General features: G+C 48.1%; 1 protein-coding gene across 1 annotated transcript; it reads left to right on the plus strand.

Annotated features, from left to right (window-relative positions):
- Nucleotides 1-198: 198 nt before the first annotated feature.
- Slc43a3 (solute carrier family 43 member 3) lies at nucleotides 199-22,106 on the plus strand. Its single transcript, XM_052725405.1, has 13 exons — nucleotides 199-279; nucleotides 1,046-1,393; nucleotides 1,732-1,861; nucleotides 4,526-4,572; nucleotides 7,268-7,344; nucleotides 7,554-7,646; nucleotides 10,745-10,884; nucleotides 12,147-12,244; nucleotides 13,787-13,972; nucleotides 14,178-14,297; nucleotides 18,729-18,915; nucleotides 19,465-19,579; nucleotides 20,933-22,106. Exons 2-13 carry the CDS (start codon nucleotides 1,210-1,212, stop codon nucleotides 21,029-21,031), a joined length of 1,476 nt encoding a protein of 491 aa, XP_052581365.1. The 5' UTR covers nucleotides 199-279; nucleotides 1,046-1,209; the 3' UTR covers nucleotides 21,032-22,106.
- Nucleotides 22,107-27,495: the final 5,389 nt, after the last annotated feature.

Raw genomic sequence — 27,495 nt, forward strand, 5'->3', positions numbered from 1 at the left:
CTTGGTTAGGGGCGGCAGAGGCAGGGTTACCTAACGGCTTAAAGGCAGGCAAAAGAGAGCAAAAGAGACCCTGTCCGGATCCTACACAGCTGTTGAGGTTAAAAAAAAAAAAAAAAATGAAGTGATGGAGACAGGGGGCGTGTCCCAAGCCCTTCCGGGAGGGGGCGAGCGGGAGGAGGTGAGCAGAGGACTGGGAGGGGCGACGGGAGCAGGGAAACAGCCCAGGCGCGCGCGGGAACAACCCCGACCAGCAGGCTTGAAGCGCGCGAGTAGGACCGGGTAAGAGAGCCGGCGGGTCAGGCCAGGCTGGGCTGGGCTGGGTCGGGCCGTGCAGAGACCGGCAGGGTGGGGACCTGGTGGCGGTGAGGCTTCGGGGACAGCAATCTGGGAGAGAGCGGCTGTTGGACCGGGCCTGACCTCTGGGGCTGGTGGAAGTTGATAGATGTTGGTAGAGGCAGCGGGGCATGGGGTTTGTGGTCCTCCTAGACAAGGGTCTTGTTGGGGTATTTTTTGCACAGTGACCAACTAGCCGAGCGACCTTGAGGCAAGTTCACAAAACCTTCAGAAGTTTTTTATTTCACAATGGCGCATTGAAGAGCTCCAGCTGCTAGACCGAGCATTTGCATGACTTACGGTGGCTGCTCTTGCAGTGGACTGTGTTCAGACTTTCAAGTTAGGGTTCCTGCTTTGGGTAGGATAGTCTTTTCCCCCATACTTTGGGTAGGATAGTCTTTTCCTCTATGGCACGTTTTGCCTTTGAGACCTGCCTTATCTTCTTACTCCTGGGTGGTTTCACAGAGTATGAGGAGGTGTGAACAGTATTTTTGTTTGTTTGTTTGTTTGTGGTTGTTATTGTTTGTTTTTGTTTTTCCGTGTTTGGGAATGAACCCCAGATCGTTGTGTCCTACAGCTAAGCCCCATTCCCTTGTCATGTATGAAAGTTTTCACTTCCCAAAGCATCACGCTCTTCTCCTGAGGACCCCTTTCCCACCGCGGCCTTCCCCACAAGCTTCCGGTACCAGGCTGTTTGTGCCTTATTTTCCAGGATCCAGACAAACCATCCCATGGTACTCCTTGCCCAGCCCAGAGACTGCTGGAGCAAGAGGGCTCTTTGAAGCTGAGAGCTTGCCAAAGGAATTTTCCACACATCACTAGTGGTCCGTCTCAGAAGTTCAGGGTAGGATTTGTGGATCCACTTCACCTCAGACCATGGCAAGCCGGGGCCTGGCCCTTTACTTGGCCACCCTCTTGACTGGGCTGCTGGAATGCATTGGTTTTGCTGGTGTCCTCTTTGGCTGGACTTCGCTGGTGTATGTGTTCAAAGAACAATGCTACTTTGTAGAGCCCCGTGAACAGGACTGCGGGCTCAGAAGCAATGCAACAGGCCCCCCTGGTAAGGACAAAGATGCTTTTTTAAAGGAAGCTATGGCTGGTTCCTAGGAGATGGAAGAGAGTAGGGAGGACCCCGTTCACCACTCATCTGCCAGCCTTTCTATGAGGGAGGGACTGTCAGAGTCCTCTGTGAAGAGGGTGTCAAGGAAGGAAGTCTCAGCTTTTAAAGGGCCCGTAGAGACCTCTACATTTTACTGCAACTGGATAGTCAGCTTTCTGATCAGCAAAGTTGTTCAAGATAGAGGGGAGCCTAGTCTGGGAGCTAGCCTGGTGGGAAGGTAGGAGTGGTTCTGATTTTGGCTCACGTAACCTGGGTTCCTAAGAGCTTTTCTTTCCCAGGCTCCAAAGCTCAGGATGAGAAGTTCTCACTCATCTTCACCCTGGCATCCTTCATGAACAACTTCATGACCTTCCCCACTGGCTATATCTTTGACCGCTTCAAGACGACTGTGGCCCGCCTTATAGGCATGTAAGTCTAAAGCTCCAGTCTGGGCAGAGGTGAGGGAGAAGGGCCACCCTCTTCCTATCTCTTTGCTTCCCTTTTCTTTGCTCCTTCCCCTGCAGGCAGTAATGTATTATCCTGTTACATGCTCAGCTTCCTGAGAGGCCCGGGTTACAAAACTAACCAATGTAGAGCAATGCTCTCCGCTTCCCTCGTCCCTGGAACCAGTCTCATAACCAGCCTCACATCTAGGTAGCTCAGTCTGTGTCTTCATTCTCCCCTGCTCATCGTTTTCTGGGCAACCCCAATGGTGGAATTTCAGGTTCCCTCTGCCTAAGGTAGCGGCTCTTGCAATGGGAGTTTCCCTTGCAGAGGAGCCAGGGGCCTCATGTTGCTTTCACGGCGTTCTGCTGCCTCCTGATTATTATAATGCTCACGGCCAAGTTTGCTGATAAGCAGGGTCTGCTGATCCTCATATAGCCTAGAGCAGGAGCATATATGTGAAGAGCTGTCAGAAGGATGGGAAAGCAGAGTGAAGCAAGTTCCGTACACTTTAGGCTTCTGGGAGAACAGTGAGTGTTAAGTCAGACAGAAGCTTGAATTTTTGTTTCTGTTGTCTCTTCCCACCGTGTGTCCTTTGAACTTCTTTATGGTCCGGCTTTTGTTATCTATCTTTGCAAAGTCCTCCACCACTAAAGGGGCCCTGGAACCTTAGGATTTATCCTGGAATCACTTAACTTTTTTTTTTTTTTTTTTTTTTGGTTTTTTGAGACAGGGTTTCTCTGTGTAGCTTTGTGCCTTTTCCTGGATCTCACTCTGTAGACCAGGCTGGCCTCGAACTCACAAAGATCCGCCTGCCTCTGCCTCCTGAGTGCTGGGATTAAAGGAGTGCACCACCACCGCCCGGCAACTTTGTTGTTTTTTAATGCTGCTGGAAATGAAACCCAGGGCTTCATGCAAACCAGGCAAGTGTCTGCCTCTGTATTGGCTACTTTTCTGTTGCTGTGATAAAAAAAAGCAAGCAAACAAACAAACAAAAACCCATGACCAAGGCAACTTATAAAAGGAAGCATTTCATTGGGCTTATGATGCCAGAGTCTTTGATGGTGGAGGGAAGGCATGGCCTTAGTCAGCTGGAACAGCAGATAAGAGCTCACATCTGGAGCTCACATCTGGATCCACAAAGCTTGAAGCAGAGAGTACACTGGGGGTGGCTGCAGGCTTTTGAAGTATCCGAGCCAGCCACCAGTGACACACTCCTTCCAACAAGGCCGTGCCTTCTAGTAGTCCTGTCCATCAGCTGGGAACCAGTACAGAAATGTGTGAACTGATGGGGGGGCATTCTCATTCCAGCCACCACAACTTCTAAGCCCCACCGCTAGCTTCAAACTCAATGACTCTGAGTTTGGAATCTAGATCAGTCTGATCCAGGCACGTCCAACCCTTCCAGACATTGCAACACCAAGTTGTCACCTGAACTCTCAACAACCACAAAGTCCAGTTACATGCACGCACACAAATTCTTGATAACATTTTTGCTACGTTTATGATTCTGTTAGTTCAGATTCATAGCTATTCCTGGTTGCATGTGGTAACCCTTTCCTTTTCTAGAAAAGGCCACTGAGGCCCAGAAAAAGGCAGCACTATGTCCAAAGTCATATGTGGAGGAGGAATCAGAATTCAAGGTTTTGATTTGCAGACTAGGCATCAGGCCCCTTTCCCAAGGGGCTGGCCTCAGGACAAGAGGGCCTGTGCTCTGCCCACTGTGCTCCCAAGTCTTTCACACATCATGTCCTCAGTTGAGGACATTATTATCCAAGACTTCCCAGTTTAGCCTTAGACTCTGGGAGGAGCAAGTGCATTGTCTTAGTTACTTTCCTGTTACTAGGATAAAATACCCTGATAAAAGCAGCTTAAGGGAGAAAGCTCTTTCTCACAGTTTCAGGTTACAGTCCATCACGGTGGGGACGTCACATCGGCAGGGTTTCAAGGGATCTGTTCACATGCATCTGTAGTCAAGCGGAGGATGAATGCTGGTGCCGAGCTCACTTTCCTTGTTTGATATAGTCCAGGATCCCCTGCCATGGGAATAGTTCACCCAAGTCAAGATGGGTCTTCGCAGATCAGCTAATGTGATTACCTCATTGCCAGGTGACTCTAGGTTCTCATCAAGTTTACAACTGAGATTTACTATCTGTGGAGTCAGGTCCATATCTCGGTCTGTCAGGACTTCTCTGGTGCTGAGCCTCTCAGAAGTGTCTGTGCCTCTGGAGTTCTTTGGCTGAGAATGCTGTCAAGTTCTATCTAGTCTTGGATGTGGAGCAGACTCCTGTTAGGTCCTCGTGTGTGGCGTGAATTCTAATTGGTCTTAATACTGAAAACCTGGAGTCGGATATCAGGGTAAATGCAGAAAGATCAGAGGAGTAGAAGAGCAGCCAAAGTCACCTCTTAACCTCCCTGAATCCTCCTATTGAAAAGGGGCCGAGCTCCTGGCTCCGCCTGCCTTATATTCCTGTCTCTGCCCAGCCATATCACTTCCTGTCTCCCGTCTATACAGACCTCCAGACCTCTATGGTTAGCTAATGGCTAACTCCACCCTCTGATCTTCAGGCAAGCTTTATTTGTTAGCGCACAAACAAAATACCACCACACTCAGGGTCCGTCTTTTGATTGGGTGCTTCTGTATTCCAGATTTTTCTACACCTGTGCCACACTCACCATTGCCTTCACCACGGCAGGTGAGTGCCGGCAGGTGGGGGCGGGGCGGGGGGGGGGACAAGCTTGGGGAGTGGATGGAGGGGACAGGTACGGAGGCAAGGGGCCTGTGGTATTTCCAGAGAGATTCGATAAGAGTCCCTGAGAGTTTGCTGAGTTGTTGCTTGTCTGTGAAAAATTTATCCCACTGAGGAGAGAATTACATCTACCCAGTATGAAAATGCTTTCTTGTTTTCTGTAACATGAAGGATAATTTCGAAAGTATCTTCGCTTAGCAGAATAAAAATTGACAACCCTGTTGCACACACACACACACACACACACACACACACACACACACACACACACAATTGCTTCCAATGATTACTCTAAAAGTCTGGAAATTCCAGTCTTGTCTGTTTTCGTTTCCTTTGTTGTGTGGGATGGAAAACTGAGGTGGGGTGAGATGGGATGAGAGAGCATCAGCTGAGTCTGAGGACTTGCCGGAGGCCACAGATAAATATGTGGGAAGTGGGCCTGGAAGCGTGTGGTTAGGCTGGCCAAGAGGTAACTCCCAACATTCTTCCCCAGGGTCAGATTAGGTGGCTTAATTTTGGGGGTTGAGACATAAAAAAACATGTAAATACGTTGCATAATAGCTGTGTTAGAGCCAGCTGAACTCATGAGGGAGGCTCCACTTGTGTTTAGCAAATCCAGGGCCTGAGTGTTTTGGTCCAAACAAATCCCACAGGAGTCACATTTGTAAGTTTAAGCAATAAGCCTCTACTTAATTACTTATTTTAACTTATGTGTGTATTTACATTTGTGAGCTTTGAGCAAAAAATCTATGATTTATTTATATTATTATTTACTTGTGTGTGTGTGTGTGTGAGTGTAGACAATGTGCTCTCACTTGAGTGTGCATGTAGTGTGTGTGTACATGTAAGTAGAAGCCAGAAGTGTACCTCAGGCCCCTCAGATGCCTTGTGTTTTTGAGGCAACAATCTCTCATTTTACCTAGAGCTTGATGATCAGGCTCTACTTGCTGGCCACAGATATTCATGCTTGCAGGGCCTCTCCCCAGCTGTCTCAGTCGGTGTTCTGTGGCTGTGAAGAGATGCCCTGACCACGGCAACTCATAAAAGAAAGCATGAATTGGGGCCGGCTTACAGTTCAGAGGTTCAGTCCAGTATCAGCATGGTGGGCGGCGCACAGGCAGACATGGTGCTGGCGAGGTCGCTGAGAATTCTAGAACTGGATCCACGGGGGCAGGAAAAAGAGAGAGAGTGGGCCTAGCTTGGGCTTCTGAAACCCCAAAGCTCACCTCCCCCGTGACACACTTCCTTCAACAAGGCCACGCCTCCTGGTCCCTGTCAAGTAGCTCTACTCCTTCACGACCAAGCATTCAAATACATGAGCCTCTGGGGGCCGTCTGTATTCAAACCGCCACACCAGCCCAGCAAAAATCTCTCTTCTTCCATAAATCATGACTTTTATTTTGGGATAAGTATTGAGGCTAGGGTGATTTTATTGTGAAACTGATCTCCAATCTTTAGCTCATTAGGAGAGATATACATTTGTTAACAACAGAAAGTGAATGGCAAATAGTGTGACTCATCTCTGAAACCATCTCTTTCCAGAGCTTCTCTAGGCATAGAACTGTAGTTACTTAGGAGGATGTTAAGGGGTTGTCAAGATGTCTTAGCAGGTAAAGGTGCCTGCCACCAAGTCTAACCTTCACATGTATGCCAGTGTGTGTGCACATGACACACACACACACACACACACACACACACACACACACACACACACACAAATGTGAAAAGCAAAACAAAAAACCAAAAACCAGAGGGTGCTGGCACAGGCCTAATACACCAGCAAGCTTTGGATTACCTGGTGCAAAAATTGTTCCTTTTTTTTTTTTTTTCTCCTGAGACAGGGTTTCACTGTGTAGTCCTGGCTGTCCTGGAACTCTGTTGACCAGGAGGCCTCAAACTCAGAGATCTGCCCGCCTCTGACCCCCAAGTGCTGTGGTTAAAGGCGTGCGCCACCACTGTCTAGCCAAAATTGTTCCTTTAAAAAAAAATCACTTTTTCAGTGATTTTGAGTCATTTAGAGACGGTCCAACACTTAGGAGGCCTGCTACTTGTATGTCCTGTTGGCTTGCTTGCTTGTATTTGTTGTTTTGTTTAGAACCAGGAGCATGCTTAATTTCATGCGACGTTTCTCATGCCAATCTTGCCCCAAGGGGAATGCTCCAAGTTTCACAAACAAAAGGGAAAGGTCACAAGCGTTTCTCTTTCAGTTCTCACAGTGCTCCCGTGAGGCAGGGTAGTCTCTTGTGTCCTGTGTAGCAGGAGGGAGAGTGATGATGCAGGTTCAGAAGGTAGCTCGAGGTCCTGGCTATGCAGTGGTTTTGAGGTGGACTTGGGGACCATCTCCAGAGCCCTCTTCTACCACAGTGATGGAGCAGGTATTTGTGGTCTACCGGAGACCCAGGACCATCTTTGGTGAGGAGAAGAGGGTCTCAGGACACCTCACGGTTGGGGAGTCTCTGGACCATTCTCTGAAGCCCTCAAAGGACACCAGCAGGCTGGTGGACTGAGCTCCGAGGGCTCTGTGTTGTTGGGAGTCTGAAGCTGCTGGGAGAGGAGCCTCCTGGGGGAGAGATGGGTGTGTACGGCTTCTGCGCCTTTGGGCTACAAGGAAATCACACTTCTGTGACTCTCATGGTTGCAGACTCTGCCGTGCTGCTCTTCCTGGCCATGCCCATGCTCGCCGTTGGAGGAATGCTGTTCCTCATCACCAACTTACAGGTGTGAGCGTGTGTCCCTCTTCTTTAGCCCAGGAACCTGGGGGAGATGGGGACGTTGTTTGTTTCCAGAGGGGTTGACCCAAACCAGGGTGGGAGGAATTGGGGTGAAAGGGGGTTGGGATATTAATCATGCCTGGCCCCAGCTGGATGCTGAGGAGGGAAAATAACTGTTTCGTGAATAAATAAGTCAGCTAGACTTGTCTTCTCCAGATTGGGAATCTCTTTGGCAAACACCGTTCAACCATCATCACCCTCTACAATGGAGCATTTGACTCCTCCTCAGCACTCTTCCTCATCATTAAGGTAAAAATACCAGTAGCTGGGTTAAGGGGATAGCCCAGTGAGTAAAGTGCCTGCTGTGTGAGCACGAGTACCCGAGTTAGATTCCCAGAACCCACGTGAAAAAGCAGAGTGCCCTGGTGTGTGCCTGTAATCCCGGTGCAGGGTATTGGAAACAGGCAAATCTCTGTGGCCAGCTCTGTTTACTTGGCAAATCACAAGGCCAGTGAGAGACCCTGTCTCCCGAGGAAGGACACCCGAGACTGTCCTCTGGCCTCCATACACTGTCACACACATGCAATTCTATTCATGTATTCACACATGTAATACTATTACTCAACATTTATTGAGCCCTTGAGCCCTTATTCATACCAGACACTTGTCCTGTCATGATTTCTGCCAGCCTTGGAGGTAGGCACTATCTACATCTCATTCCTCCGGTGACACATTTGAGTCTCAGGGAGGTCATGATGCTTCCAAAGGTTCTGTGTTGGTTACTGTGATATTTGAACTTGCACTTAGGCCTGTCTGTTTCTAGAACTGAGGTGGTGACCTCTAAGCTCCCTCTTTACATTGAGACTAGACTCTTTACTCAGTGAGGAAGGAAAATGTCATGATATCCTTGAGTCAGGGATGGACAGAAACTGGGAACTCTGTAGAAGGGGGCATTTCCTGATGTCAACTTCAGCTTTGGAAAAGGGGGTAGGAAGGGCTAGTAGGGCATCAGGGACTACGTAGGGGCCTTTCTTGCTCTCTCAAGGACTAGTCATGAGTGTCAGGAGAACAAACTGTTGGCAAGGATGTTAGTGGCCCATTAACAACCATTCTGCTAATGCTTTTGTTTTTATTAAATGAAATGGATTAATTGTTGTTATTATTTAAGACAAGGCCTCTTAAGCTGGCCCAAGACTCACTATGTAGTCCAGTTTGCTCTCAAACTCATGATCTTTCTTCCCCAGTTTTCCAAGTGCCAGGATTATAGACATGCTTCGTGACACCTAGCCTCAATTAATTTATTTTTGAGACATCATCTGACTGTGTAGGGCAGGCTGGACTGAATCTTGTAGCCCAGGCTAGCCTCAAACTCTCCATCATTCTGCCTTCGGCTGAGGTTACACACAGGAATCACCAGATCGGGCTTTGCTAGTGATTTTAGTATTTAAGTCATTGCTAACAGTTTTATCTGGCTAGTGCCTTACTAACCCACGGGATGGATTCTGATTGGTCTAAAGTAATCATGGCAAACGCTGTCTCTACTACCAGTGACAGGTAGAGCTGGGCATGTCATAAAACCCTTGCAAATGAGATAAAGCGGGTGTATAGTGTCTAACTTCAGAGGACGTTTCCTCCTTGAAGGAGGGTGAGAGCAGGGTAGAAAGAAAACCTTTAGGCTGGGGACTAGCCCAGTTGTTAGAATGCCTGCCTCGCACGCACAAAGCCCAAGGTTCAACCCCCAGCACTGCATAATCAGGCTTGGTAGCATGCCTGTAATCCCAGCACAAGGGAGCTGAAGGCAGGGGGGGGTGGGCAGAAGTTCAAGGTCATTTTATACAGTGAGCTTGGAGCCTGCCTGGCCTACCCAAGACCTTGTCGCAACAACAGAAACTCTTCTTCCCGGTCTTTCTCTGTCCTTCCTCTTTGAAGGGGTAGTAGGTGACACTGCAGTAACCCTGATTTGTATGAGGCAACAAGCTGGGACACAATGACTGAGCAACATGAGTGAAAAATGGTGAATCCCAAACTGTCCAACCTGGGACTCCCTCTGGGCTTTGGTTAGACCACTCATGGGCTCAGGAGCCTCACTTAGTCCCATGAGCACCTTGGGTAGAGAGTCTGAGTGCTGGGGGCTCGATAGACCCTCAGCTCCTGGTGCAAGAGCCACCGGGTTCCCTTCCCTTGACGAATCTCCTCTTCAGAGGTGGAAGGGAAGGGCTGGAGCAGAAGTGGGTTCTTGGTTTACTATGACTCAGCTGCTTCCTCTGTGGCCATCTTGCTTTTCCAGACCCCAATGTCACTCTCCGTACAAGGAAGAGGTTTGTCTCAATTTGTGGTTTCTAACCTGGAGGTTCCCTTTGTTCTGTGAGTTACGCAGGAGGACACAGGGGAGGGTGGCCCCCACAGACGTGTTTCAACAGGGGAGGGTGGCTCCCACAGACGTGTTTCATAAGCTGAACTCTTGTGTGAAGAGTTGGCCAGAAGGACGTCTTGCTACTGGAGAGGAATAGCATTAGGCTAAAAGATCTCAGAGAGTCATGTGAGGAGGTTCCACAAGACTGTAAGGCCAGGTGACAAGATGGCTCCCCTACTGGGCCCTGAGAGAAGGAACGTGAAGACCAGGAGTCCTTGGGCAGCTCCAGGAGGGCAGGCAGGAGGCTGTGTTGAAGATTTTGGAAATGTGGCTTCCAGCTATTGCCTCCTACAATTTTCACACGTGATGAAATACATATAGCATAAAATTTGCTATCAGAATTTTAAAAAATCATCTATTGATGTGTGTGTGTCGGGGGTGGGTGGGTGGGTGGGCGCAGCCTGTCTGTGGAGGTCAGAAGACAACTTGAAGGAGTCTGTCCATCATGTGGGTTACGGGTTTTAAACTCAGATCATCAATCTTGGCAGCAAGCACCTTTACCCACTGACCCATCCTGCTGACCCATAACCATTTTTTAAGTGTACAGGAGGGTTAGTAATTTTAAACACATTTATGCTGCTGAGTGACCAGCACCACCATCCATCTCCAGAAATTTTCACATTATAAAATTGGAACCCTGTACTCGCTCACACAAGTTCCTCATTACTTGCACCCTGGTTCCAGCCTCTAGCAATTGCCATTCTATTTCCTATGAGTCTGACTATCCCAGGAATCTCTTGTAAGTAGAATGATACAGAATTTGTCTTTATGTGGCTGATGTCTTCACTTGATGTCCTGTTCTCAAGGTTCATCTGTACTGTGGTGTGTGCCATGATAGTCTTTCTTTCTTCGAGGCTGAGTAATACTCCACCAAGTGGCTATACCACATTTTTGTTCACTCCTTCCCTTACCCACAGACCTTTTTCTCTTCACTTTTGACTATGTTCTATAACTCTCTTGGTGTTATTCTGATGTGTTACTCCTTTCTCCACAGCTCCTTCATGAACGGGGCATCAAACTCTGGGCTTCCTTCCTCTTCTTGTCGGTCTGCAGTGCCTGGCATGTTGGGCGTACTTTTCTCCTGATGCCTCGGGGACATATCCCTTACCCACTGCCTCCCAACTACAGTTATGGGTAAGCATGATTGGCCAGTGCCCCACCTGATCTGAGGCAGGAAAAGGGAATGATTAAGTCTGAGAAGAGTAGTTAGCTAAGCATTTCCTTCTTTCTTTCTTCTTTCATTCCTTTCTTCTTCCTTCCTTCCTTCCTTCCTTCCTTCCTTCCTTCCTTCCTTCCTTCCTAAGATTTACTCATTTTTATTTTCTGTGTATGAGTGTTTTGCTTGTGTAAATGCATGTGTACCATGTGTGTTCTTGGCGCCCCCGGAGGTCAGAAAAAGATGTCAGGTCCCCTAGAAATAGAGTTACAGATGGGTGTGAGCTGCCATGTGGGTGCTGGGAACCAAGCCTCGATCCTCCGAAAGAGCAGAAAATCCTCTTAATGGCTAAGCCATTTTTCCGGCCCCTAAGACTTTATTTCTTACATCAGAGCCAGACTTGGATGATCTTATCACTTATGCCTCTGATCATCTGATGTGTTAGCAGGGAGTTGGCTGGCCTGCCATGCCCTCGCTTACATTGGGTTTGGAGTGACAGGCATGTTGGTGTCACAGGCTAATGCTCCAGCAGGCTTGCTTGAGCGTGTGCACGTTGTGGTTCCAGGGTTCGAAGAGGGGACAGAAATGCCCATGGATCTTCGACTTGGAACTGATGTGTCACTTGTATGCTACATTGATGTGTCACTTGTATGCTACATTCTCTTAGTTGAAGCAGCTCACACGTCTAGCCTAGGTGATGGTGAGAAACAGGCCGAGTCCATTGCTGAGGATGGAGACAGAGGAGGCGAATGCCACAATCATGTCGGTCATAGGGAGCCGGGGAGGTGTCTTCATTTGCTGCTCACTTGCTTTTGGTTATGCCCCATGTGCTCTTCGTTCTCGTGGTCACCTTTCCCACTGATAGCCTTGCCTTTGTTTTCCATCTGAGAAAATGAGGCTCCAGTGTGTAAGCGGCAGTCCAGTGAGAAAGAGTCAGAGCTGAGACGTGGAGTAAGGTCCACCCTCTTCTTCCGTACTTCCAGAGTACCCCAGACTTGTCTGCCTATGAGAATCAATCAGATCATCATTACAATCAAAAATAAAATGGAGAAATGGAAACTGGGCCCTTAGCCAGTAGACATCCTGATTTCATTGGCCTGGGATGCCACTTGTCCATCAGGGTTGTTCAAAAGTGGCTCCATGTGCAGAGAGAGAAGGATCCTCTGCAGTGTTTCCTCTGGTCTGGTTTTGGTCCAGCTCACAGTCCTTGGCCTGGCTGCCGGGGCTTCTGTTTCCACAGCTTGTGCTCCAGGTTTGGCACCAGAAAGGAAGAGAAGAAAGCAGCTGAGCCTGAAACCAAGGAGCTGCAGTCAAAGGAATTTCTTTCACCAAAGGAAGGTGAGTCCCGCTGGTTCACCCATGTCCCCTGCAGACACCGGCAGCCCTGTGGTCTTAACTCCAGGGTGTCTTCCTAGGCTCAGAATGAGGCCAGGCCAGGCAAGGAAGAACCCATAAGCCTTTTCTCAATCTCCTCACTTTAGAGGGATCTAGAGAGGGCAGGATCTTTGTGTCTTTTCAGTGTTTCTTTCTTACCTTAGCCACACACTTCAACTCTCCTCACGCTGAAATCTGCCTTCCCCTGCCCTGATCCCCACACCCTGGTCTTGCCCTCTGCTGGGATTTCCAGGGCAGGCACCAAGGCTGCCATCTGTGTTCATTTCTTTGTGTCTCTTGGATCTGACCTCTTCCCATCTGCCCCGTCTCCATCACTTCCTCCTTTCCCTCTTCTGCCTGCTCTGGGTCTTTGGTTATGAATATTATAAACCAGTGCTGGCTACAGTAGAGGTAAAAATAGGAGGAGGGAGGGAGGGAGGGGATGGAGAGAGGCAGGTCATAGGGCAGAAGTAGCAGCTGGGCAGGAGAAAGCAGTTTCCAGAGCAGGGCAGTTAATAGAATTACATTGTATTTGAGATTTTTTTTTTTCCTCCTATATGAGCAGATTTTAGCTGTTCTTGGCACACAAAAAAATGGGCAACAATATGAGATGATGGATATGTTAATTTGCTTTGCTATGGTAACCATTTTACTATCTATATGTACCCGATGACAGCATGTTGTATGCCTGAAATACACACAATGAAATTTATTTGTTAAAAAAAAAAAAGAATAGGGGCCAGGGATGTAGCTCAGTCAGTATAGTCCTTGCCTAGCATGTGCAAACCCTTGGGTTCAATCCTAGCACTGCATCCATTTGGGCATAGTGGAAAGGGAGATCAGAAGTTCAATGTCGACCTTAGCTACATAGTGAGTTCATTGCCAGTCTGGGCTATATAAGACCCTGTCTCAAACAATAAAAAGAGTAAGAGGACCGTGGAAGGCTCACATAATCGAGAGGAAAGTGAATTGCTGGGCTACAGAGCTATGGAGCCAGGCTGCCTCTGGGCATTCCTGTAGTCTTTAGCCAGCCTGCCTACTTAGGGATAAGGAGTTACTTGGCCAACCAGGTGAGGAACAGAACATTTAATTTATGATCTGGACTGGCCCAGGGGTAACAAGGCAATGCTAAGGAATTGAGGGATTCTGGGACCAAAGAAAGGCAGGGGACCCAGAAGGCCAGAACAACAGCTGTCTGTCACCGATCCTCACTTGGTCCCAGTGTTCTTGTCTTTCACCTCACCATCCTGGCCGAGAAAGATCAGGAAGGTACAGAAGTAGTGTCATTGAATAGGCTGGGACAGACAGATCAGGTTTCAGGACTCGGAAGAACAGGAGGAGAGCCATCCAAGGTGGAAGGACAGGATGTGACAGAGCATGGTGGAGGGGCAGGGGACTTTAGGGAGCTCACAGCAGACGGGAATGGAAGGTGAGCTTAGGCCCCAGACTGTCACTCTGGCTCCTCTATCCCTGTCACTTATGCCCAGCTCCTTCTTTCTCCATCAGAGAACTCGGGACCAGGGCAGCAGCAGGGGCAGGGGCAGGGGCACCGCTCTTTCCGAAGCTGCGTGCTCTCCCGTCGATTCATCTTGCACGTGGTGTGGCTGTCCACCATACAGTTATGGCATTACTTCTTCATTGGCAGTCTCAACTCTCTGTTAACCAGCCTGGCCGGTAGTGACAATGTGCAAGGTATGTGGTGGGCCTCGAAGCGGTCTTTTGGTGGGTCTCAGAGAGGGACCCAGGAATGGGTGCTGTGCCCGCAAAGCTGTGTGCTCCAGGAGGGTTTCTGAGGGCCTGGGGAGGGAGGAGCGCTGGAGAAGAGAAAGGCAGGATGGGAGAGTCTTCTCTTGTAAATCACCTTGGAAATTTCTTCTCATCCAACCCCTCTGTACAGTCAGTGCCTTCACAAATGCCTTCGCCATCACCCAGTTTTTTGGGGTGCTGTGTGCCCCCTGGAATGGCTTGCTCATGGACTGCCTTAAACAGAAGTATCAGAAGGAAGCCAAAAAGACAGGTGAGACTGGGAGCCGGGAGTAGAGGTCTTCACAGACTGCCACAGTCATCTTATCTTTGCCTTTAGCCTTTCTCCCTGCACTGGTGCGTCTGTCCGTTCAACCCTTGGTCATACATTTTGTGTCAGCCACAGTACCAGACCCAGGAGGACTTAACAGTGGATGAGCTAGGTGTAGCTTGTCTTCCCAGGCTGTTCCTAATCCAGAGGGTAGAGAAAGGTAATCAGGTAGTTACAGTTCATGAGTTACAAATGATCTGTAACCAATGGAGTGCTGATTCTAGGGTGAGGCAAAGTCACACCCACACAGCCATTCTATGTCTGTTTTCATCATCCACAGGTTGCATGAGATAGTCGGCACTTTACTGTATAGTAGGCTTTCTATTAGGTGGTTTTTGCCTCGCTGATGTGAAATGTTCTGAGCATATTTGAGCTAGCAAACACTGAGCCATGATACCCCACAGGCTAGGTATATTAAAGGCATTTTCGACTTGATGGTATTTTTGGCTTCTTATGGGTTTTTCTGGATATGGCTCCACTGTGAATCAGGGAGTCTCTGCGAACATGCAGCGGGTTATGGACACTGAGAAGGGTCTATCACCTGTTCTGGGCGAGGCAGAGTTGCTAGGGAAGTTGGAGGGAGTGGAAACTAACCCAGGATGGAAAAGAGGAAGAAGTGGGGGAAAGGAGAGGAGCCTGACGGTGGTGGCCAAGGAACACAATGGCATGCATGATCTTGGTGAAAGAGGAAGCAGGCAGTCGGGAATCTGGATACTTCCTGCAAGTGATTCAAGCTAGCCAGCGTGCAGAGTGCAGGAGAGTTGCAGGAAAAACCTGGAGAGATTGTAGGAAGGATTCAGGCTTCCCACTGTGCCTTAGAGAGTTGGACCGTGATCCCTGGTGTGACTGGCAGAACAGAAGGATGCTGGGACATTTCACCCCTTGGGAGCTGGGGGGTGAGGGATACAGGGAGAGAACACTGTTTACTGTTGGCTTGTCTGCTCCCTCCTCTCAGCTCTCTGCACCAGAATTTTGAAATCAAGTTTAGACAGTGTACCGTATTTACTTGCAAATACTTCATAGGCTCTCCTTAACAAACAGAGCCTCTCTCGAACAAATATCGCCATGAAACTCCCCAGCGGTTTCTTAATATTTTCTAATATGCAGCTGCTTTTCAGATCTCCCTGACTCTCCTCAGCACATTGTTTCCTGACTGATTTGTTCAGTGTCTCCATACAAAGTCCACACAAAGTTGAAAGGACAAGGTTCAGTTGATGTGTCTTTTGCATCTTTTATTTTTTTAGCATTTATTTATTTAAGGCAGGGTCTCATCTAGCCTAGGTTAGCCTCCAAGTTACTGTATAACCAAGGCTGGCCTTGAACCCACTATGTCGTTGAGGCCTTGAACTTCTGATCCTTCTGCTGTCACTTCCCAAGTGCTGGGATGACAGGCTTGCCCACGCCCAGCTAACAGACCCTTTCTCCTCTTCTTTTTTTCTAGTACTGGAAACAGAGCCCCGTGTCTCATGCAGGCTAAGCAAATACTTTATATCCCCAGCCCCAATACTCTTCTTTTACGATTTACATCAGTTATTTGTTGAAGAACGTGGGATATTTTTCCTGTCAGATTTCCCACATTTGGACTTGGCATCCTTTATGTATTTCGTGAATGGGTTCCTTTGATTGGGCATTTCCTGTAAATAGGCAGATTCGAAGCTTGGAGGAGACTCAATAATTTTTTTCTTTTTTCTGGCGAGAATAAGTAGAAATGAAGTTGTGACCTTTCTCTGATTCCTTTGCAGGCCCCTGCTATCACTGTCTTTGCTGGCATAGGTCAGTTGCTTTGGAATTTGACAGTCTGATCCATCCATTATAAAGCTTCCCATCAGCCTGAGCAGCTAATGATTTTGCAACCACAGTGATCAATCTGAGACCCATGATTTGATTAGGGTGCTATTTCCATCTTTTCCTCCAGCATTTAGCAGCAGCTCCAGTTCCTCCAGAAGACACGGGTTCTCGTACTATTCTTTATGCTGAAGTAAATGCTTGTCTTCCTCCTGCTTAACCAGTTTCAGGATGATGCGTTGGTGCCTGAGGGACTTTACATCCCACCCGAGACAAGTGGAGCTACTGTGCTGTGGAGTTCAGCTGGAGACACAATGGTCTTAAGCTCAATGGTCTCATTTTGTGTCTGAGTTTTGAAAATTTTGTTTGTTTTTCTTTTAAAAACTTTACTTTTGAGAATTTCATATGTGTATACCATGAGATAGAATCATACTTGATTTTTTTTTCTTTTTGAGGGAAGATTGCTTTGTTTGAAAAAAATTTTAAGCACAGTGTATCTGATATGTTCCCATCCTCCCCCCCCCCCCCCCCAACCTTCTTCAGCACTGGAGATGGGGCTCAGGCTCAGGGCTTCTCATGTGCTAGGCAAGTGCTCTCCCTTGGAACCACAATCCTGGCCCTCACTATTATTTTTTAGCTTTTCTTTTCTTTTCTCTTCTCTTCTTTTCTCTTTCTTTCTCTCTCTCTCTCTTTCTCTCTTTCTTTCTTTCTCTCTCTTCCTCCCTCCCTTCCTCCTTCCCTCCTTCCCTCCCTCTCTCCCTCCCTCTCACTCTCTCTTTCTTTCTTTCTTTCTTTATTTATTTATTTATTTTTTCTTTCTTTCTTTCTTTCTTTCTTTCTCTCCTTCTTTCTTTTGATAGGCTCTTACTGTGTCACCCTGGCTGGACTGGAACTTGCAAGGATCTACCTGCCTCTGCTTCCTGAGTGCTGGGATGAAAGGCATGTGCTACCATGCCTAGCTTAAAGTATTTTTTATTCTATTTATTTATTTATTTATTTATTTATTTATTTATTTATTGAGTGTGTGTGTGTGTGTGTGTGTGTGTGTGTGTGGTGCATGCTGGAGTGCACCTGTGAAGTGCAGAGGACAATTTGTAGGGCTCAGCGCTCTCATTCCACCGTGTGGGTCTCAGCGATGGGATGCAGATGGCCAGGCTTGGTGACAGGCACCTTTACCTGCTGAGCCATCTCACAGGCCCTCACCACTCCTCTTCAGGCTCACATTGACCCATCTTTGGCCACTAGAAACTTTAGCAGTCTAGCATGTGGGACCCTCAGACATGACTGACTAACTTCAGACAGTACCCTTGCCTTCGAGGGCAGTGCGAGGTTTGGGTCTGTTTAACTGGACATGTCTCCTGCACCACACTTGAAACTGGCCATTCGTCCGACTAGTCTTGGGTCTCTATTGGAAACAGCGTTTGGAGACTTCCGGTAGGGCGCTTGCTCTCTCCTTGTATGCTCATTCTTTTTAAAATTAATTTTTTAAAGTTAGCGTGCAGTGTTATAGGCTTCATTATGGAATTTCATAATTTAGTAAACGCGATTCTTATTCATCCCTCACTCTTACTGCCCCCTCTGCCCCTGCCTCCCTCCTGCTGCCCAACCCAAATAGCCTCTCTTTATGCATTTATGTCATCTTCTCTCATACGGAGTACTGCTGCACTCAGTCTCCTTTTTTTTTCTTTTTTTTTAATACTTCAGTGACCCTACACACATACTTATATAGGCATATGCATGCACATGCATGCATGTGCTTGTGCACCTGCACGCACGCACGCACGCACGCACGCACGCACATCAGTCCAGCTGGACACAGTTGTGTTCACTGGTCTCATTTCTTGTTGCTGTTTCTTACATTCTGGGATTGCTTTGCTTGCTTTCTTCCTGTTTGAATTTTATTGAAAACAGTTCACAAGTTAAGCATTTGCATTTCCTCAAAACTAAAACTGGGAAACGAGATGTTGAGTTACTTCTCTGCTTCTTGTTTTCCTTTATTTCCTCCTTCCAGTGAGCGTTTTTATTGTTTTTCTTTAAAATACAGCAAGCACCCACATGAACATATACTTAGATACGCCCCCTTTCTTAGGTGAAATGCAGAGCACCCTTCATACTGTCGTGCAGTTATCTTTTCTGTGACACTTTATCCTGAGACCCTCCTCACCCTTATGACTGCTCCCCACCTCTAAGTCACATGGCTGGCTTGGACTTGGTACCATGTCCCTCTGTTGGTGACAGTTTAGATGGTTTCCAGTCCTTTGCCGTCACCAGTTGTGTTATAAACGACAATAATGATGATGATGATGATGATGATGATGATGATGATCACCATCATCTCTGATTCTGGGTTGCAGGGGGCAAGAGTGGTATGGAGCCTGTTCAGAGGCCACTGTATCTGTGAGTGAGTTAGGGGCCCCTAGGGATCTGGGAAGAGCAGACACATTTGACATGTAGGTGGAGAGTTATCAACACTGAGGAGCTGGTATTGAGATGTGACCTGGTTCTCTTTGGATAGTTCTGATCTTTCCTGGCTTTTCCTGCTCCCCCTTGGGCTCATCTCCAGACATCCTCTCTTCCCTTCTGAACCAGGTTCCTCGGCCTCGGCTGCAACGCTCTGCTCCACGGTGCCTTCACTGGCCTTGACGTCTCTGCTGTGCCTGGGCTTTACCCTGTGTGCCTCCATTCCTGTCATCCAGCTACAGTATGTTACCTTCATCCTGCAAGTCATCAGCCGCTCCTTCCTCTATGGGTGCAACGCCGCCTTCCTCACGCTGGCGTAAGTGAGCTTGGGCTGACGGGAAGTGGGCTGGCAGCGAAGAAGCTGTAGGGTGGGATGCTCCCGGAGGTGGCCAGGTGAGGGCTTATGTGGAAGGGAAGATGACTAGAGATTGATACAGGTGGGCAGGAGGAAGCATTCACACACACACACACACACACACACCAGAGCCTTTGTGAGAGTCTCTGTCTATGCAGTGAACCCTCCACTGCCCACTTTTGTTTCTCTCCCAGAAAGGTGTTTTCTCTTCTTTGTGTCCCTGGCACTCGGTTCTTGCTTCCGTGGATAGCACCTGCGTCTGTCTTTTCCTTAAGACCTTCCCAAGCACAGGCTGGGTCTGGTCCCTTCTGTTTTCCCAGAGCCCATTACAGTGCCTGTGTCTTGTGGCTTGAAGGCCTGAGCAGAGTGGGAGTAGGAAGGGCCTGTGTGGGTGAGTGAAGGGCAGACTCGAGATAGGGGAGCTGGCTGATAAACATTCTTAAATACCAGGCCCCTGCTTGGCGCCAGAGGGCTGTAAAACTCACTGAAACCTCTGTCTTTCTTCCCTAGCTTCCCTTCAGAGCACTTTGGGAAGCTGTTTGGGCTGGTGATGGCCCTGTCGGCCACTGTGTCTTTACTGCAGTTTCCCCTGTTCAAACTCTCCCCCCAGAACATCGCCGTGTATGTGAGTACCATGTGGGGGCCTGTTTGCGGCCAGCCTGTGTGTGGGCCCAGGACCGGAAAGGATACCCAGGCTGGACCTGCCGCATGGGGCCCAGCAGGGGGCACCCTAAGCTGGCTCAAGAGGCCTGGATGCGCTCGAGGCTTCCACGGTGCCACAATGGGAACATTCAGGCTTTCACAGGCGGCAACCTGGCTCAAGCCAGGGTTTCCTACGATCCAAGGATTAACATGGTGCCACTTCCCAGGGAGCCTGTGCGTTTCACAGGTCTGGAGAAAAACAGTTGTTTGTGAGTGTGGACGTAAATAGATGTTACTCCGGAACAGGATGCAAAATCCTCTCAGAATTTCAAGCAAAAGGTTTCGCCCACTTTCAGTCAGTGCAGGCCAACCCTGACTTCTCTGTGGAGACGATGGCATAGACTACCTTTGTCTGAGGACAGGAGCCTCACACTTTCATCCCTGGGCCCCATACCCAGTTAATGCTAGTGGCCCTGTCCTAGGAGGGCCTCTCCAACTTTGGGGGGGCGGGAATTGAGGATCAAAGAGATTAAATGACTTACAAATTCAGATACTCAAGAGTCACACACAGCTAAGATGTAGAAGTCTCTGCACTTGGGAGTCACAGTTCTGGCCACTGATGACGCTGCTTGCCTCATTAAAAAGAGGTCATCGGGGTAGGAGAGGTGGCTCAGGGGGTAAGGTGCTTGCTGCCAAGTGTGGCAACTTCAGTGTCATCCCTAGGGCCCATGCTGGAAGGAGAGACCCAGCTGCTACAAGTTGTCCTCTGGCCTCCACGGCACTTGGACTCATACACACACAAATAAATAGGATATATTTTTGTAAGATCAAAGGGTGACGCAAGTGTTTAAATCTGTCCCCAGACTAGTGAGGCTACATGTAAAAACCGAGGGAAATTCCCCAATTGTGAAATCAGGAGACCTAACTCAGCATTTAGATGAGGTCTACCAGATGCCTCCCCTCATGCAGGTCACCGAGCGCTTTCTAGGCCATTGTTTCCTCACCCATGGAATGGGCTTAATAGGGGCTGGCTTGTGGCTCATTGGTAGAGTGCTTCCTCAGCGTGAACAAGGCCCTGAGTTCAATCCTCAGCTCTGAATAAGTCACGTGTGGTGGTATGTGCCTATAATTCCAGCGTTTGGGAGATGGGTTAGACTTTCAAGGTCAGCCTGAGATCTATCTCAAGAAAGAAAAAGTTGTGAAAATAAACCACATGTCCTTCAGGTCAGCTTGGTGTCTGGGTGGGAAATATGGACCAAGCAGGACTTCCGTCCTTCTGTTGGCGATAGGTGCGGCTCAGGGTTACTAGACTAGCCTCTCCTTCCTGTCTCCCCAGGTGTCAATGGGGCTTGCCATTTCCCTGACATTGGCCCATCCCTTCCTGGTGTACCGTGAGTGCCGTGCTGAGAAAACAAAATCATCTGTGACTCCCTAACCCAGAAGCCCTCACGCTCTACCCTTGATGGTGCTTTTCCTGATCCTTCTTCGCCTTTGAAGATCCAGTGTTCACAAAGACTCTGCCTACCCAGGAGAACTGTATTAAGCTGCCATAGTTTGTTTGTTTGTTTGTTTTTTAAACAAACCAACCAGGCCATGTAAGTGCCATTCAGGACTTTTGATCACCAAGAAGAAAATTTCAGCGGCCAAGTGGGCTTGCATTTCCAACGACCTAAAGCAAAGCCTCATGTAAATTCTCCTTGGTTGGGAGCAGGAAGTTACTCCTTGCCCAGGGCCTCAGCAGAGCTCACTGCAAGCGAGGGGAGCTGTGCCACTGAAGCCCGTACATGCAGAATGACTGCTCCCAAGTGGATTTCCAGGTTAAATGTGAGGTCATGGTGGCCTCAGTTCTTCCACCTGACATTTAGATGCCGCGTAGAGAGCAGCTCTGGTTCCCTCAGACACACATTTTTGTTAGAGAGTACTCCACGAGCTTTGGGGGACAGAGGAGCACACAGGGGTCTCTGGGCCCAAATCCCACTCTTACTGCTGATGTATGACCTTGAGTTGACCCCTCCCTGTCAGAGCGTCTCTTTTTTTCCCCATGTGTAAATGCTAGAGCTTGGAGTCAAAGATTGGTTTTGAAACTGATGTCCCGGAAGGTTTTAAAAACAGTGACAGGGAGTCATGTTACCCCAAAGGATTTGGGAACCAGCTGGCCGGCTGGCCAAAAACGTTTTGGACACTCCTCTCTATCCCCTTGTGTGTGTGTGTTTGAGCAATGTCTCCTCTTCAGGAAGAGGGATGTTTATTGACATAGGGCATCATGTATATAATTATCTTGGGGCTGGAGAGATGGCTTAGCCCTTAAGAGCACTGGCTGCTTTTCCGGAGGAACTGGGTTTGATTTCTGGCACTCACATGGTGGCTCACAAACTGTAACTCCAGTCTCTCCACGGGCATTGCACGTTTGTGCACAGACATGTATGCATACAAAACACCCATACACATTAAATAAATAAATTTTCTAGGGGACACTTTTATACAACAATAAAGTCTCTATATTTAAGGCAGCCATTGCTTCCACCTCTTTGGGTTTGTGTGAGCATGTGCTTGCACATGAGCGTGTGCTTGTGGGGAGGTGTCCTCCTTGGGGGAGTGGGTGCAGGGTAGAGGTGCAGGGATCTTGCTGCACACTGTAGGAATGCAGCTTGACACAGAATTAGGGCATGGGGTGGGGCAAGCTTCTGGGTCCTGGGATGTGAGCTCTCAGAGTCCCTCCCCTCCCTCTCCATACCCTTCAACCTCAGTCCATACCCTGTGTGCCCAACTCATAGCACTGGTGGTAGTCACATGGTCTCAGGACAATCTCAGTTCTGTCACCAGCACTTGGGAAAGCCCTGAAACCACTGAGTCACAGTGTCCTCACCTGCGGGGCAGTCAATCATTTCTTTTTTTTTCTTTTATTCTTTTTTTTTTTTTTTTTTTTGATTTTTCGAGACAGGGTTTCTCTGTGTAGCTTTGCGCCTTTTCCTAGAACTCACTTGGTAGCCCAGGCTGGCCTTGAACTCACAGAGATCCGCCTGGCTCTGCCTCCCGAGTGCTGGGATTAAAGGCGTGCGCCACCACCGCCCGGCCGGCAGTCAATCATTTCTGTCCTCGAGAGCAATGCTGAGAAAGAAGGTGGACGTGCCGCTTCTTTATTTACTCAGGACCAGATGAGACAGGGGCCAGTAGAGAGACGGAGGCAGGCAAGACGGGAGAATCTAGAACATTCCAGTTATTTTCATTCCACCTGCCAAAGAGGGGAGCTCGAAAAGGATAACAGGATGGGAGAGGGTCAGCTGATAGATTCATTCATCTACCTGTCCAGTCATTCAGCAAGTCTTTACTGTATCTTTACGATGCAGCGGATGCTGTATTGGGTGCTTGGGATGGAGGGATGCTCAAGGACACAGCTCGTTTGTCTTCTGTTGGGGGTGCTAAAAGAATTGTTCCCAGGGGTCTTAGAACCTGGGTCTGAAGATGGATAACAGTGTTCTAAGGTATGGTTTTAGCATTGTTACTCTGCTCAGAAGCATCTAGATCACTGGTTCTCAACCTTCCTAATACTGCGACCCTTTAATATAGTTCCTTATGTTGTGGTGACCCCCAACCATAAAATTATTTCGTTGCTACTTTGTAACTGTAATTTTGCTACTGTTATGAGTCATAATGTAAGTATCTGATATGCAGGATATCATATACTGATATGTGACCCCCAAAAGGGTCACAACCCACTGGTTGAGAACCACTGATCTAAAGGTTCACAAGACAATTCTAGGCTCCAGCCTGGCATTCAAGGCTCCCTGCAGTGTGATCCCTCAACCGTCCCTCCTCCCTTTCCACCCTCAGGGGAGCACAGCCCATTCTGTGGACTAGGGGCCCTGGTCTCTGTGTCTGTGTACACTGGCTCCTCTGTGTAGGCTGTCAATTTTCTCTGCTTGGGAAACCTACCATTTTCAAATCTCTAGAATCCCTCCTTGGCATTTCTAGCAGCCTAGAGTGTCTATTACTCGGCTACACCCTTCTTGGTGACCAACATCAGACTGCTTTCCTGGGGCAGCAGAACTTTGGGAGGCAGGATCTGGGTTATACCTGGTGGAGTGCTGGTTGTGTGCTGCCGTATACAGGGTGTCAGTTAAAGGTCACAGAGTGTCTTAATTGGGGTTACCATTGCTGTGATGAAACACTATGACCGAAGGCAAGGTGCAGAGAAAAAGGTTTATTTGGCTCACACTTCTGCATCATAGTCCCATCACTGAAGGAAGTCAGGGCAGGAACTCAAACAGGGCATGAATCTGGAGGCAGGAGCTGACGCAGAAGCCATGGAGGAGTGCTGCTTACTGGCTCACTCCTCACAGCTTGTTCACCCTGCTTTCTTATAGAACCTAGGACCACCAGCCCAGAGATTGCACCACCCACAACGGACTGGGTCCTCTTCCATCAACCACTAATTAAGAAAATGCCCTACAGCTTGATCTTATGGAGGCATATGAGCTTCCCTCCCTTCATTTGACTAGTCTGTGTCAAGTTGATGAACAACTAGCCAGCATGTGGAGTGAATGGTCATTGGATGAATGGATTTTTCCCTTGTTCCAGCCTCATTGCCGATTGGAAGGAAGCTAGAGCACCAGGCAGGAAGGAGTAAGTGAAGTGGGGTACACTGGGAATCTCAGCTCTGCCACTTATTAGCATGACCTTAGGTGGCTACTTCACCTCCACATCTCATTTTCTTTATCATCGTTATGGGAAAAAGAGACTTGTCTCCCTGGGTTGTCACTAGGGCTAGGAATTAGGTCAAACACATGGCTCATGGAGGTGACTGTGACAAACACAGCTAACATCGCAGACAACACATTAAAGCTTGAATGACATCCAAGGTCTGTCACTGGGAAATGAACAAATAAAACACACTCTTAAGGGCTGGAGAGATGGCTCAGTGGTCAAGAGCATGGCTGCTCTTCCAGAGGTTCCCAAGTTCAATGCCCAGCAACCACATGGCAGCTCACAACCATCTGTTATGGGGTCTGATACTCTCTTCTGGCATGCAGGCATACATGCAGATAGAGCACTCACACATAGAACATATAAGCAAATAAAATAAAGAATACTCATAAAATGGAATATTATTTGGTAATAAAAACCAATGAAGTACTGACACATTCTATAATGTGGAGGGACTTGAAAGCATTATGCTAAGTGAGAAAGCCAGTCACATGAGACTATGAGTAGTCTAATTGATCCCCATTTGCATATTCATGTCCTGAATATGCAAATGCACAGAGGTAGAAAGTCTACTAGGTTGTCTATGCCCTTATGGGCAGGGCATGGGTAGTGATTAGGGATAGCTTTTAAAAATTGTTAGAGCAGGAATGATGGTGCACACCTTTAATCCCAGCACTTGGAGGCAGAGGTAGGCAGCTCTCTGTGAGTTCGAGGCCAGCCTGGTCTACAGAGCTAGTTCCAGGACAGCCAAGAATACACAAAGAAACCCTGTCTCAAAAAACCAAAACCAAACCAAACAAAACCAAAATTGATAAAAATAAATAAATAAAACCCTTGGATTTCCTAAGAAATGCAGAGACCACTCATTTCTTAAGCAAGAAAGAAGTGAGAGCTCACTTCCTCCCCTGGGACTCTGTAGAGAGGTCTCCCTCCCTCTCTCTTCATTCAGCCTCTTCCTGGAAGGGAGCATCCGCTGTTTCACAGGAGGAAGCCAGCAACACAGGGTACACCAGGTTGGAGTTGACCAATTACATTTCCAGTGTAATCTTGGATTCCAGCCACCAGTCTCAGCAGAGGGGGCAGAGGCAACTGCCTTCTCTGTGCCCCACAGCACCGTGGTGGACCTCCACTGGGGACAGTACTGTTCATGTGAATTTTAGTTAACAATTGGCTTAGGGACTTGTGTGAGGTTCTTTAAGCCTGTTTTGGCCAGAGGAGTATATGTAATCAGCCCCATTTTATAAGTTGAGAGGCTTATCATCTAGGGTCCTCAAAGTCACCAAAGTACAATTTTAAACAGCTGTTTATGATGCCAGCCCAGGATGATTCCCCTTATATTCATCCATCCCGTTATTGGGTATTACTTTCCTGCACATATTCTCAGGATGTTTGGCTCTCTACTTTCTTTCTGCTACCAACACAGGGGTCCCAGAAAACCTGGAGTCATAGAACAGACTGAGCAAGCAGACTGGAGCGTGTGAGTAACAACAGAACTCAGAAAGTGGCCAGATATTATCAGGTCTCATGACAACTGCAAAATTGTCACAAAGGGAGTTTCCAGAGAGTGATGTATAGAGACAAAAAGTTCCCAAATGAAAGGACCAAAAATAAAAAGGAGACTTTCTAGCAGTCAGACCCCAGTGACTTGTGGTGACTTATGCAAACAATCTGAGCCTGACTCCTGATGACCCCTGGTGCCTCCCCACCCCGAATGACTGGCCTCAGAGTCGGATAGGTGCTATTATGAGATTTACTACGTAACAAGAGAGTGAACTGCATTCTTGAAGTCTGTTCAAACCAGTCCCACACAAATGGGAAGCAAGGCCAGGTAACTTCTTAACTGCTGTAAAAGAGCCCCCTTCCCTCTCAGAGTCTGTCTGTCTGTCTGTCTCTCTCACTCAGAGTTTGCCCCTGTGTGCCCGTTCACTGTTAAAACGTTATGGGTGGTGAGATAACGCACTGGGTAAAGGCACTTGCTGCTAAGTCTGATGATTGGGGTTTGATTCTTGAGGGACCCACACGGTGGGAGGAGAGAAAGGACTCTTGTAAGTGGTCCTATGACCCCCCCACATTAGTGTGCCACACATTCACAAATAAATAAATAATAATTTAAGCTTTTGTACCACTTCTGATCTGGTGAATGCTTTTACCATGATGCCTCAGGCTCACGGTTCCTGTCATGACCCAATGTGCACCCCTTAATCCTCATTGATCATCGGATGCTAATTTATTCAGCTGAAGGTGCTGTATGCCAATGCCTCAGCCCTGGCAACAGTCTTCCTGAAATGCAGTGTGGTACTTGGAGCTAGGATTCTTAGGGCTTTGTTTTGAAACCCCGTCTCCACAACCTCTCAGGAGACAGAAGAAGTCCTCTCTCTAACACTCTTTTGTCCTGACATTTCTGTCCACTTCAAAGCACAGGCTTCTGTTCTTTGTTGAACCACAAGGAGCTCACAGATGGGACATATTTGCACCTGGGCATACAAGCAGCCTGGGTGGCTTCCCATAGTGGGGCTGACTCACCTGCTGGCCTTAAAGCCCAGGACCATAACTCCCTCATACCAGATTAGGATCCAGGGGTTTTGAGTTTTCATTTTCTAACCCCAAACATTTGCTCGTGTCTACCTCAACGGTTTGTTTCCTGGGTCCAATTTGTGTGGGAAGGACTCTGGGTATTGCAGGCTCCAGCTGCTGTGCGACCTTCAAAACAAAACAAAACAAACAAACAAAAAAAACCAAAAAAAAAAAAAAAAATCGTGTTCACACTGCACTTTACTTTCCCCAGCTATAGGGGAGATAAAAATTCCAGTAAGTTTTGCCATAAGAATGAGAGAGAGCCGGGTGTGGTAAGGCAAGCCTTCAATCCCAGCACTTGGGAGGTAAAGGCAGGCAGATCTCTGTGTGTTTGAGCTTTTACACAGAGAAACCCTGTCTCAAAAAACCACCACCATCCCCACCAACAATACAACAACAAAATGAGAGAAATTTTGGAAATAAGAGACTCGTTCATCTTGGGCTCTGGAATTGGAATCTCCAAGTTCTGGGGCTGTGGAGCGTGGTACCTCCATTTCTTCATTGCAGAGTGACAACAGGAAGCTGTCCTGAAGCTGAGGAGCTGTGGCATCCCGGCTTCCTGCTGCCGCTAACCTCTACAACCTTTCACAAAGGAGAAGAATCTACCCTAAGTCCCGGGTA

This window comes from Peromyscus californicus, unplaced genomic scaffold (genome assembly GCF_007827085.1).
Source record: "Peromyscus californicus insignis strain IS unplaced genomic scaffold, ASM782708v3 Scaffold_7__1_contigs__length_154581171, whole genome shotgun sequence".
Lineage (NCBI taxonomy): Eukaryota > Metazoa > Chordata > Mammalia > Rodentia > Cricetidae > Peromyscus > Peromyscus californicus.